At 40.2% G+C, this 13,286-nt stretch overlaps 1 protein-coding gene across 1 annotated transcript in view; it reads right to left on the reverse strand.

Annotated features, from left to right (window-relative positions):
* Positions 1–13,286, reverse strand: part of vps39 (VPS39 subunit of HOPS complex) — a 98,443-nt gene that overhangs the window by 63,680 nt on the left and 21,477 nt on the right. The window contains exons 5-7 of the mRNA XM_060828743.1: positions 5,623–5,717; positions 3,790–3,888; positions 641–733 (exon numbers count right to left, since the gene is read on the reverse strand). Of these exons, the coding sequence (XP_060684726.1) occupies positions 641–733; positions 3,790–3,888; positions 5,623–5,717 (287 nt within the window). The remainder of the gene's footprint in view (positions 1–640; positions 734–3,789; positions 3,889–5,622; positions 5,718–13,286) is intronic.

The raw sequence follows: 13,286 nt of genomic DNA on the forward strand, positions 1-13,286 counted from the left end.
CTGAGTGATGTGGTTGCAGTTCACAGGAGGTTCACCAGATTGATTCAAGAGATGAAAGGACTGTCATGTAAGGAACAGTTGAATAGCTTGGGCTTATTGGAGTGCAGAGTAATGATGAGAATCCAATTGAGGTATATGAAATGCTGAAGGGGATTGATAAGGTGTATGCTGTGCAGATTTTCTCTCTTGTGGGACAGTCTCGAACAAGAAGCCATAGATATAGAGTGAGAGGAGGCAGGTTCACAACTGAGATGAGGAGAAACTACTTTTCTCAAAAGATCTGTGGACCTCTCTGCCCAGAGTGGAGTGGAGACAGAATCAAAAAAAAGGTTCAGGAAAGAAATTCTGTTTCTAATGAAAGGCAGGAAAAAGGGCTATGGGGAGCAGACAGGAAATGGAGCTGATATCATGATAAGATCAGCTATGATCATGTTGAACGGTGCAGCAGACTCCAAGGCCTGAATTGCCTACTCCTCCTTGTAATTCTAATGTTTTCAATATGCTAAATTTGTTAGGTTACAAATACCCTCTGTTTATTCTCCATCATATGTTTCTGCAGCTCCATTCGGCTTTATTTTGTACACCTGACAAGATTAATTTTTTTGTGAAAGGTCATGCTTAAAAACTTCGAACTACATACCCGAATAAGATAATAATCTCTTTTAAAGCCCACGCAGATAGAATTCTCACACCAAGCCATCGACTTAGGAACATCAGGAACGCTGAAATCTGCCTGTAACAAAGAGAGATGATAACTGGTCTCGGTAGATTCCTCATTCTTGGAATGCACTTCAGTTAGTATTGTAATATGTAGGACCAGCGGCCATTTGAGGTTCAGCAGGCTGGTCTGAAACTTAATACAATATTACCACGATACACTGTTCTCTCTCTCACATTTCAATTGCTTCTTTTGTAACAAAAGCTATCAAATTTGTCTGTACTCTGCTTTTGCTACTTACTGAAGAATTTGGCTCACACACCTGAACAAACAATATGTGCAAGAAAATAGGCCACCATAGAAACAACAATATCCCTTATAAGATCCAATTTTGGTCTATTTCGGAAACACATTAGATATATAGGGCTAGATTTAATTCAGCCCATCATGGTGGGAACTATGATGGCTGGGGTCAGTGACAGGGTAAAAGGGGTTGGTTCTTTAAATATTTGATCACATTGCTGGCTGAGCCAGCAGGCATTTCTCATCACTAAATGGTCTTGACCATACAGTTCTTGAACCTCTTCAGTCCACAGGAGTTAGGCACATCTACAGTGCCACTATGTAGGGTTGATGTAGAATTTCACCAAGGAACGTCAGTTTACTTCATCAACGAGGCAATCCTCTCCCTCTAGCCTCTGAGTTGGCAGCACACTGCATCACAAATCAGCTGTCCATAGCAGTAGCGGTTATCATTCATTCTAAAATGTGCGGCTGCACACCCTCTCTTATGTTCTGCATATGCTGATTACAACATTTGCTTCCGGTTCTGGTTGTTGCTGCCAGACACAGACCTCAGAGGCCTGGGCAATTATTAAAAAAAAATCAGAGGGAAAGCTGGTGGTTGCCCTTTTTTTTAAAATATAAAAAAAGGTTTTGTTTATAACTCATTGAATCATAGAATTCCTAAAGTGTGTAAACAGGCCATTCGGCCTATCAATATCACACCAACCCTCCAAACAGCATCTCAACCAGACCCACACCCATTACCTATCCCTGTAACCCTGCATTTCCCATGGCTAATCCATCTAGCCTGAACACTATGGGCAATTTAGCACAGCCAATCCACCTAACCTGCACATCTTTGGATTGTGGGCCAAAATTGGAGCACGTAGAGGAAATCCATGCAGACATAGTGACAATGCACAAACTAGGGCGGCACGCTGGCTCAGCGGTTAGTTCTGCTGCCTCACAGTGCCAGAGGCCTGGGTTCAATTGCTTCCTAGGCCGACTGTCTGTGCGGAGTTTGCACATTCTCTCCACGACTGCGTGGGTTTCCTCCGGATGCTCCGGATTCCTCCCACAATCCAAAAGGTGTGTAAGTTAGGTAAATTAGCCATGCTAAATTGCCCATAGTGTTAGGTGCATTAGTCGGGGTAAATATAGGGTAGGGGAATGGATCCAGGTAGGGTTACTCTTTGGAGCATCGGTATGGACTTGTGGGTCAAAGGGCCTATTTCCATACTGTAGGGATTCTAATCTAATCCACACGGACCAAAGGTGGAATCATTCCTCAGTCCTTGGCACTGGGAGGTAAGAATACTAACCACCGAGTGACCGTGCCACCCACAATGAATTATTTTAAGTTCATTAAAGAAGCTTGGTAGAAGTCTGTTATTGCAGACAGCAGTACGAGAAAGAAGCAATTGGTCATTTTGGCAATGGAGTCAACACATTTATACTAATGGTGTAACCAGTGGAGTAGTGGCGCTTGATATTAGCACATTTTGCCAGTCATAGTTGTAACAGGATGATGCATTACAAGGAGGGGAATTTGCAAATAGTCATTGTCTCAAACATCTGCTACCTTCTGGATGGTAAAGATGGTGGTATTGGAAGGTGTAAACACATGAACTTTGTTAGTTACTGCGGCACATCTTGGTCATGGTGTATATTGCTGCCACTGAGCATCAGTGGGAAAGCAAATGAACACTGAAGCTGGTGGACGGAGTGCTAATTAAACAGATTTTTCCTGGATTGTGTCAATAATTTGGGGTTTGGATCCGCACTCACCCTGAAAACCGCACTCACTCTGCCATGGTGCTCTGTAGATGGTGGATAGGCACTGGCGAGTTATAGGATTATTCCTGCAATGGGTAGGTTGTTTTAGGCTTTCCTCACAAAACTTAGAAAAATAAGAACTCCCTTGATTGAAACATACCAGATCTTGAGGGTGAAAAGCAAGCTTTCTCTTTAAAAATAAAGTGTTACCCATTTAGGACAAAGAAAAAAACAAATCTCAGAGGGTCATTCTCTTTGGAACTCTCTACCACAAAAGGTGGGTGAATATTTTTAAAGTAGAGGCAGATATATTCTTGTGAAGCAAAGAGGTAAGCAGGATATGTCCACATCAGTCATGCCATTATTGAATGATGAAGCAGATTCAAAAATGGTCTGCTGTTTCCCCGATTCATACTGTTGTTTTTTTTGGATTGCACTATCATCCTTCTAATCAGGCGTTAAAGAGAAGCTCAATCTGGTGGATTTAAAAGATGCATTGAACTGGTGTGAAGAGCAGGGGAGCTGGTGTTTTTTTTTAGATTAGTTACAGTATGGAAACAGGCCCTTCGGCCCAACAAGTCCACACCGACCCGCCGAAGCGCAACCCACCCATACCCCTAACCTAACACTACGGGCAATTTAGCATGGCCAATTCACCTAACCCGCACATCTTTGGAAGGTGGGAGGAAACCGGAGCACCCGGAGGAAACCCACGCAGACACGGGGAGAATGTGCAAACTCCACACAGTCAGTCGCCTGAGTCAGGAATTGAACCCGGGTCTCTGGCGCTGTGAGGCAACTCTGGCGCTGTGAGGCAGTCTCTGGCGCTGTGAGGCACCAGAGACTTGATATGTCTTCCACATTCATCATCACAAAAATAAATTAGCTGGTCAATGATAGCTGAATGAAATCAGAAAATTCTCAAAGTCTAGTCACTTTACATCATAAAGAAGATGGAGCAAGATACGAATTCTGCACTTCCATTTAATCTTCAGAAGATCATGGATTCTGGATACAGGCTCTTTGTTTTATAATATTTTCCTGGAGATCTCGAGTTGAGAATGACTCACCTGCGTTTCGTGAAACTCTCGGTCCCGCCAGTAGTAGAGTTGAAGTTTCTTCTTCACAGCTACACACATATTGAGAATCAGCTCATCACTGTCAGATCGCTAAAAACACAGAATACATTAACAATTGATTCAAGAAATCCCAGTCAGTCCAATTTCCTTTGGTTGAAACACCTGAAAATATATAATTGACAACTTGCTAATATGGAATATAAACACCTTGATATACAAATCTACACAAATAGTGTTCACAACCTGACTTTTATTTATATTCAATCTACAACAATTTTATTTTTCATTATTCTCACAAGTGACTGCATAACGATCACTGCAACCAGATCTTCCTCACCTACAATCAGAAGATAGAAAATACATCTTTAAGTCCAAAGATCAAACTTTCGTTCAGGGTTCTTCCAAAGGCTATTAAGACAAAGGAGTGGCTGAGCCATGCAACTCAGCCAGAAGAAGCCAGATTTCGTAATGGGATTTCTGGGGGAGAAAATGGGCAATAACTCCGACATTGGTGATATGTATGTTTAAACTTAATTGTGTATTAGAAAATAAGTTTTAATGACAAAACAAAAGTTCTGTTCTCTGAATTTTTCTCAGCTGTGAAATTCACTAATACTTACACTAAGTCCCATATCAGCACCGAGAAGTGCAAGAGAACATGTCAGGAGCAGCTCAAGTGCAATTAGGAATGAATAACAAATACCAACTTTGCCAAAATGTTTATATCCAACTGAAAAGACATTTAAAAAAAATACTAGAAATCTGCCAGTCAGTTTTGTAGATGGAAGGCAGCGCTTGGCTTTTTTTTTAAAAGAAAAGGCTAAAAGATGAATGAAAAATGTTGAATAAGCAAGAACAGCAGTACAGCTTCCTGGAATCCCTATAAATCAGTTTTGCAACCATCTCAACACTGACAGCAATTTATCTTTTCATTGTCAGGAAAACAAAGCAGGTACATCTAAGGAAAACAAAAAAAAGACAGAATTAAAACGAAAACAGGAGAGGTTGCATAGAAGAAATATAAAATAAAATGTTGTAACGAGGCAAGATGCCCAGAATACAAATGAATTTCAAAGTATAGACATCTTACAGGCCTTTCCTTGAATTTTTAAAATACAAGTTAGTTTATACTGGATTGTTCCCAAATAACAGAGTCCATGTTAAAAATTATTGTTCATGTCGATGCATAAAATTAAATTCTGAACCTGCATTCCAGATTACAATAGCAAATAAAAACACTGCCTAGTGTAGCAAGCATGAAACTGTGCCAACCTTACTTTGATTAGTGGTCTCAGCCGGCAATAGTTGTTTGTGGTATGCTGTATTTTAAAAAGGAATGGAAAAGTACCTTGGGATATTTCTGGAAAATGCAGGTGTGAAGACAGCAGTTAGTACAACTGCTTCATTTTACTGTATTTCCCAATGTCCCCTAGTCACTGTCTGGACTCAAATATAAAGCACTTGCCAAAGATACAAGGTTGCCTGTATTGTGCAAATGTATATCAATCACCAGCAAAAGCTTCAGAATAAGAATGCGGTTCATTTTTCCAAAAGTGGTGGGGAAGAGAATTTTTCTATTTTTAAAAGGAAAGAAAGCCTGTGGAACTACTTAGGAGCATTAAAGAAACAGCATTACCAACAGCGACACATGCATCTTTATTTTCTCACATGCTCTCTCTACTTTATTGGTGAAGCCCAACAGAAAAAAATACAAATTATGACAGCAGCATCACTTCCTTTTGATTTCTATTTTAAATTTGGGAGATATCCCATACTCTTGCAAAGCAAAAGTAATACTACTATTTAGTACATCTTGCCTCTTACCTTTAAGTCACACGAAAACAGACTGGCACTTTTGGCCTTGGTAACCACAGTAATTTGTTGGAACGTAAGCAAGTCATGAACATAAATATTATTTTCTATAAAAGAAAGAAAATATTAGAACTCAATTAAGAAAAAAACACACTTTTCTATTGACATACCAGTCTTCTAGCATGCTACCTGTATCTTACGGGAAAACGTCACTGAAACCAGCATGTCAAGTTTGCACGATGCTCTCTTAACTATTTTAACTAAATCCAGATGCTGAAGGTGCTCATTCCAGTTTGGACTATCAAAAACCTGCTACTACATAAACATATGAATTCAAGCCTAAACCTACTTTACAAGAAAAATTATGGTTGGTATGTTTGTGTCCAGAACTCCACAAATACATTTAACCTCATTAACCTTTGATTTCTTTATCTAACAGGACACCATTTATCTCTGCCTTAAAAACATTTAATAACCCCATAATTCACCATTTTCTGAGGTGCAGCGTTCCAAAGTTGCACAACTTAAGATTAAAATGTCTCTCTTCAATTGCCTAAAAAGATTACATCAAACTTGTAAGCAGTGCTACCTAGCACCGCTCTCAACCACAACTAATGGACTGGATACTTTCCATCATTTAAAATACAAACGTGACACAACTAGTATACTTCACTACATACAGCAAAATACTACAGGGTTATTAAATTCACAAGACCAGAGCGTCCACTAACCTCAAGTAATTCCTAGAAGCTTAAACTTGTTCACCCTCTACCTCCAGGGAAAAAGAAATAAAATCATATATTGATTTATCAGACTTTACTTCCTAACTGATCTTCTCTTGAACCTTCATGCAAGCTTTCAGTACGACTGATTTTGAACCTTCGTACAAACTCTTATAATAGAGAAGCCAATGTAATGTTTCTCTGCATTATCGTACAGAGGAACTTTGATTATCTGTCATACAATTATCTGAATTACAGATGATCCAAACATGATTGCAAGGTCCCGATGCTCGGTATTTGATTATATGAATAAAATACTGCTCGCCCATGTCTTTCTGATAATTGAGGTTTTTCTGTAAATGTCATCAAACTGAATATTAGAGAATAACAACTAAGTTAAAAAGAAAAATACAGTATGCACAACTTATGAAATATTAATTTGCAACAGGTCAGAACAGTTAATCAAATGCTCAATAAAATAAAATCACACAGATGATTCAATATGCTATTTAGTAGCATATACACACTTAGGCCTTATACGAAGGACTGCTTTAAAATACATTTATAAAACTGAATCCATCCTAGACTTTGTTGAGGAAATGGGGGAAATCCACTGGTCACAACAGGTGCTAAATTTTTTTTTTAAGATCAGTGATGGAACACTTCCACCGAGTCATAGCACAATATGATTCTATTATTGACAATGGTACATTTCCTGTCATCAGATTTGTATTAGGCACAATGAGGTTGGTTTATAGCAACTCAACTGCTGTTGCATGATCAGAGAAAGGAAGAGTGAACTAAATCACACATTTCTCATAAAAGCCCAAGTTCCAATTTGAATTAGTTCGAATGGCAATTGAAGTGCAACAATTAACTTTACCTACTCTAGATGGTTAAAATAAATAAATAAATAGAGGACCTATTCTTGATCACAATCTAATGACTCTGACTGATGGTATGCATATGTGGAAACTTGGCAATGAAGGAATGAATGGAGGTCAGAGGTTATGCACAATGATTTCCATTTGTCATAAAGCTTGCCAATGCATCCAGAGTTTTGATTCTAACCAATGCCCAAAGTCTACCTGACTTAATAAGGAGTCAATGTTTCTAGGAAGGAGGAGTCAATATTTCTAGGAAGGAGTAAAAAAAACCTGTAAAATTTCAGGACTGTCTTCTATTACTTTCAAGAATTTCTACTACTTTCTATTATTATTTTCAAGAATACAAGGTTAAGAATTCAATGACTTAGTATCCAAACCCCTGAGGTTTCCAATGCATTATGATGGGGTGCCATTTAGAAACTACTGATCACACCAGAGATTAACTGGTTTTTATTCTGAATGTTAAAATGATGACTTTTTATTTTGAAAGCAAACCTAATATGAGGATCTTAAACAAGTATGAACAATGCTTGACATATTGAAGGAGGCACATCCACACTGTACTAGACAAAACATTCAGGCCAATAAAATTTTACTACTACTTACACTCTTCACAAGTAAAAAGCCCTAATCACATTTGCTCACCCTAATCTCATATCTCTTTCTTCTACCCATTTTCCGACACTGCGCTTTCCAATCTTAAATGACACTGCAATTTCTACTTCAAACATGAACCCTGAGTGAGAATCCCACATCATACAAGACTGAAATTGGGGTTCTTATGGTGCAGTCGTAGTGCCTTAACTCTGAGACAGGGCTCCTGGGTCCAATTCCCACCTGCTCCAGAGTTGCATCATAACATCGCTGAACAGTTTGATGAAAAAAAATTACAACACTGTGACGAAGTTTCTGATATATTTAACTTCTATTGGCTTCTATCTACCTGGCTCCATCCATTCGCAAGTTTAAATACGTCTTCTACATTTCCCACATAAGCCAACACAATTGTCATAGCTAGAATACAGAACATCGAACATAACAGCACAGTACAGGCTGTTCTGCCCTCAATGTTGTGCCAAAACCAGTCTGAAGCCCACTAACCTACCCTATTTCATTTTCATCCATGTGTCTATTCAATGATCATTTAAACGCCGTTAAATTTGGCAAGTCTACTACTGCTGCAGGCAATGCATTCCACGCCCCTACTTTTTTTGAGTAAAGAAACTTCCTCTGACATTTGTCCTATATCGATCATTTCTCAATTGAAAGCTACCCCACTTCCATCACCATCTGAGGAAAAAGGCTCTCACTGTCCACCCTATCTAACCCTCTGATTATCTTAAATGTCTCAAATAAGTCACCTCTCAAACTTTCTTCTCTCCAACGAAAACAGCCTTAAGTTTCTCAGCCTTTCCTTGCAAGACTTTCCCTCCATATCCGGCAACATCCTAGTAAATCTCCTTTGAACCCTTTCCAAAGCTTCCATATCCTTCCTATAATGCAGTGACCAGAACTACACACAATACCCCACGTGCGGCCGCACAAGAGTTTTGTACAGCTGCAGCGTGGGCTCATGGTTCTGAAAGTCAATTCCTCCACAAATAAAAGCCAACACACCATATGCCTTCTCAACAACCTTATCAACCTAGGTGGCAACTTTCAGGGATGTTTATGGACACTGAGATCTCTCTGCTCATCTACACTACCAAGAACCTTACCATTAGCCCAGTAATCTGCATTCCTGTCGCTCCTTCTAAAGTGAATCACCTCACACTTTTCTGCACTAAACTCCATTTGCCACCTCTCAGACCAACTCTGCAGCTTACCTATGCCCCTCTGCACAGGTACAACATCCTTCGTCACTATCCACAAACCTACCGACCTTAGCGTCATCCTCAAATTTACTAACCCATCCTTCTACGCCCTCTTCCGTTTATAAAAATCTGTCAACACAATTGCTTACTTAGGCCAAAAGGCAGGATAAAGCTGCAATATATGCCAAGAAGTGGCTCATCTAGAATGCTAGGAGAAAGTGAGGACTGCAGATCAGAGCTGAAAATGTGTTGCTGGAAAAGTGCAGCAGATCAGGCAGCATCCAAGGAGGAGAATCGACATTTCGGGCATGAGCCCTTCTTCAGGGTCCAGAAGGTCCTGAGAAGAAGAGCTCATGCCCGAAACGTCGATTCTCCTGCTCCTTGGATGCTGCCTGACCTGCTGCACTTTTCCAGCAACACATTTTCAGCTCATCTAGAATGCTAGACCTGTTTTAAGAAACAGCTAAATGTACTAGAGGAAAGAAAATTTAGCATTCTGTACAAATCCAAATAGATCATTTGATTTGGTTCTACGTGATGACATTTTACTTTATTATATGTCACAGAGATTGAATTCATTCATTGTAATGAACTAAACTGGTGAACTTGATTCATACATGAAAAAATAATTAAAGTATGCAATTACAAGGCAAAATGTTCGATTCTTGACATTTTGACATTAATTATCAAGATTGGGGGATACAGCAATTCCTGTTTACTTCTCCTAATGTTTTCCTAAATTAACAAAAACAAGTTCCTGAAGAAACTCATCAGGTTTGAAAGAGGATCACGGGACCTGAAACACTGAAGAGCAAGCAGAATCACAGATGGTGCCAGACCCGCTGAGTGTCTTCAGCGAATTCTGTTTTCTTTCAGATTACCAGCATTCCAGTTCTTGGTTTTGCTTATTCATAAATTAACTTGCTAATGAAAATATGCCAAACAAAAAAAAGACATTCCCAGAAGAAAAGATGCAATAATGGTGGATCACATTCCAGACATGTTATTTTTCATATTAAAAACCTACTAGCAGCACTGAACCAACTCGTCTAAAATTGCTCTAACTTGAATTTACTAACTTTTAAGTTATTAAGAATTCTTAAAACTTACTAACTCATTCTACTTACCGCCTACTCATTGCTACCTCCTCAACCTCCTTTAGTTATTCCTTGTCCTGATCCTGCTGCTTGCCACCTCTTAATCATAATTTTCTTCTCCTGCACCCTGTCCTAAGCATTTACTGGAATGAGGCCCAGAAGAGTGTTGATGAGAAGGAGGAAGTTGGTGAGAGGAGCTGCAAGTGGAAGAGAAAGAGGGAGAAGACAGTGTAGACTGGTGAGAAGTGGCAAGAAGATCAAAAAGTGAGAGGTGGTAAGTGGGTTGTATAGTGAAGGAAGCTGTGAAATGGAGGGTTGGTGAATAGTTTGGAGGAGTGGTTTAGATAGGAAATGGCAAGAATGGACAGGGAGGGAGGAAGTTTGTAAAGCCCTTGAGCAGCATTCGGATCAGATTTACAATAATAGTTTTAAATAAAAACTAAAGGACTGTAGATGGTAGGAGTTAGATGCAAAGAGCAAACATTGCTGGAAAAGCTCAGCAGGTCTGGCACTATGTGTGGAAAGAAAGTCAAGTTATTGTTTTGGATCTAGTGACCCTCGTTCAGAACACTTTTTTGCTGATTAAGCTATTTTTGTTTTTGTTACTAGAAAAGTATTACTCATAAGAGTCATACAGATGTACAGCATGGAAACAGACTCTTCGGTCCAACCCGTCCACGCTGACCAGATATCCTACCATATATCTATTAAATGTTGCAATTGTACCAGCCTCCACTACTTCCTCTGGCAGCTCATTCCATACCTGTACCACATTCTGTGTGAAAAAATTGCCCCTTGGGTCTCTTTTAAATCTTTCCCCTTTCACCCTAAACCTATGCCTTCTAGTTCTGGACTCCCCAACCCTGGGGAAAAGACTTTGCTTGTTTATCCTATCCATGCCCCTCATGATTTCATAAAACTCTATAAATGTCACCCCTCAACCTCCGCGCTCCAGGGAAAACAGCCGCAGCCTGTTCAACCTCCCCATATAGCTCAAAACCTCCAACCCTGGCAACATCCTTGCAAATCTTTTCTGAACCCTTTCAAATTTCACAATATCTTTCCAACAAGAAGGAGACTAGAATTGCATGCAATATTCCAACAATGGCCTAACCAATGTCCTGTACAGCCGCAACATGACCTCCCAACTCCTGTACTTATTACTCTGACCAATAAAAGAAAGCACACCAAACACCTTCTTCACTATCCTATCTACCTGCAACTCCACTTTCAAGGAGCTAGGGATCGGAAAATTGCTTCGAGAAGGACTTTAAGTAAGACATTCGATAAGGTACCTCATAGTAGACTGGTTAGCAAGGTTAAATCACATGGAATTCAGGGAGAAATAGTCATTTATACACAGAACTGGCTTGAAGGTCGAAAATAGATGGTGGTGGTGGAGAGTTGCTTTTCAGACTGGAGGTGTGCCACACGCATTGGTGTTGGGTTCACTGCTTTTCATCATTTATACAAATGATTTGCAAGAGAACACAGGAGGTATAGTAAGTAAGTTTGCAGATGAAATCAAAATTGGAGGTGTAGTGGACAGTGAAGAAGGTTACCTCAGAGTACAATGGGATCTTGATCAATTGGGCCAATGGGCTGAAGAGTGGCAGATGGAGTTTAATTTAAATAAATGTGAGGCGCTGCATTTTTGGAAAGACAAATCAGGGTAGGACTTAAATGCTTAATGGGAAGGTCCGGAGGAGTTTTGCTGAACAAAGAGACCTTGGACAGTGGGTTCACAATTCCTTGAAAATGGAGTTGCAGGAAGATAGGATAGTGAAGACGATGTTTAGCATGCTTTCCTTTATTGGTCAGAGCATTGAGTATATGCTCAATGTTGCAGCTGTACAGGACATTGGTAAGGCACTGTTTGGAATACTGAGTGCAATTCTGGTCTCCCTGCTAATAGGAAGAAGGCTGTGAAACTTGAAAGGGTTCAGAAAAGATTTACAAGGATGTTGCCAGGGTTGGAGGATTTGAGCGATAGGGAGGACTGGGTGGTTCTCCCTAGAGCATCAGAGGTTAATGGGTGAGCTTATAGAGGCTTATAAAATCATGACAGACTTGGATAGGGTAAATAGACAAGGTCTTTTTCACAGGATGAGGGAATTCAGAACTAGAGGATATAGGTTTAGGGTGAGAGGAGCAAGATTTAAAAGGGATAAAGGGGGCAACGTCTTCATGTAGACAGTGGTGGAATGAGTTGCCAGAACTGGTGGAGGCTGGTACAATTACAACATTTAAAAGGCATCTGGATGGGTATATGACTAGGAAGGGTTTATAGGGATATGGGCCAAGTGCTGGCAAATGTGACTAGATTAGGTTAGGATATCTGGTTAGCATGGACAGGTTGGACCAAAGAGTCTGTTTCTGTGTTGCACAGCTCTACGACTCTAAGTTGTGATTATTTCCCTAGAAGTGATGATGATGAGGAGGGTCTTTAAAAGAGATCTTCTACTACAGGGAGAAACTGCTTCCACTCCCAAAGTATTTAAATAAATAGGAATTCATCAAATAACGAGCAGTGAGATGCGGAACGTTTTAATGCATTGATATACAATGGGTAGCCATTCGCTGCCTGGAAAAGATAGTTCATGCAGAATTTAGAATAATTTTCAAAACTGAATCATTTGCATGACCATAGGAAAGAAGGAGAGGGTTTCAGATTGGATATACAATAATTATCTAGAACACCAAAATTATCCCTGCACATTTCCAGACAGCCAAAATGCACCTTGAATGTGGAAAGATAGTCCATGATGTCAGGTGGCCATAAGTTTTTTTTTAGATTAGATTAGACTTACAGTGTGGAAACAGGCCCTTCGGCCCAACAAGTCCACACCGACCCGCTGAAGCGCAACCCACCCATACCCCTACATTTACCCCTTACCTAACACTAGGGGCAATTTAGCTTGGCCAATTCACCTGACCCGCACATCTTTGGACTGTGGGAGGAAACCGGAGCACCTGGAGGAAACCCACGCAGACACGGGGAGAACGTGCAAACTCCACACAGTCAGTCGCCTGAGTCGGGAATTGAACCCGGGTCTACAGGCGCTGTGAGGCAGCAGTGCTAACCACTGTGCCACCGTGCCGCCCATTATGGAAGATATCTGCATACAGTCTTCTGATGTCACCATGAATGGATGC

This window comes from Hemiscyllium ocellatum, chromosome 8, assembly GCF_020745735.1.
Source record: "Hemiscyllium ocellatum isolate sHemOce1 chromosome 8, sHemOce1.pat.X.cur, whole genome shotgun sequence".
Classification (NCBI taxonomy): Eukaryota; Metazoa; Chordata; class Chondrichthyes; order Orectolobiformes; family Hemiscylliidae; genus Hemiscyllium; species Hemiscyllium ocellatum.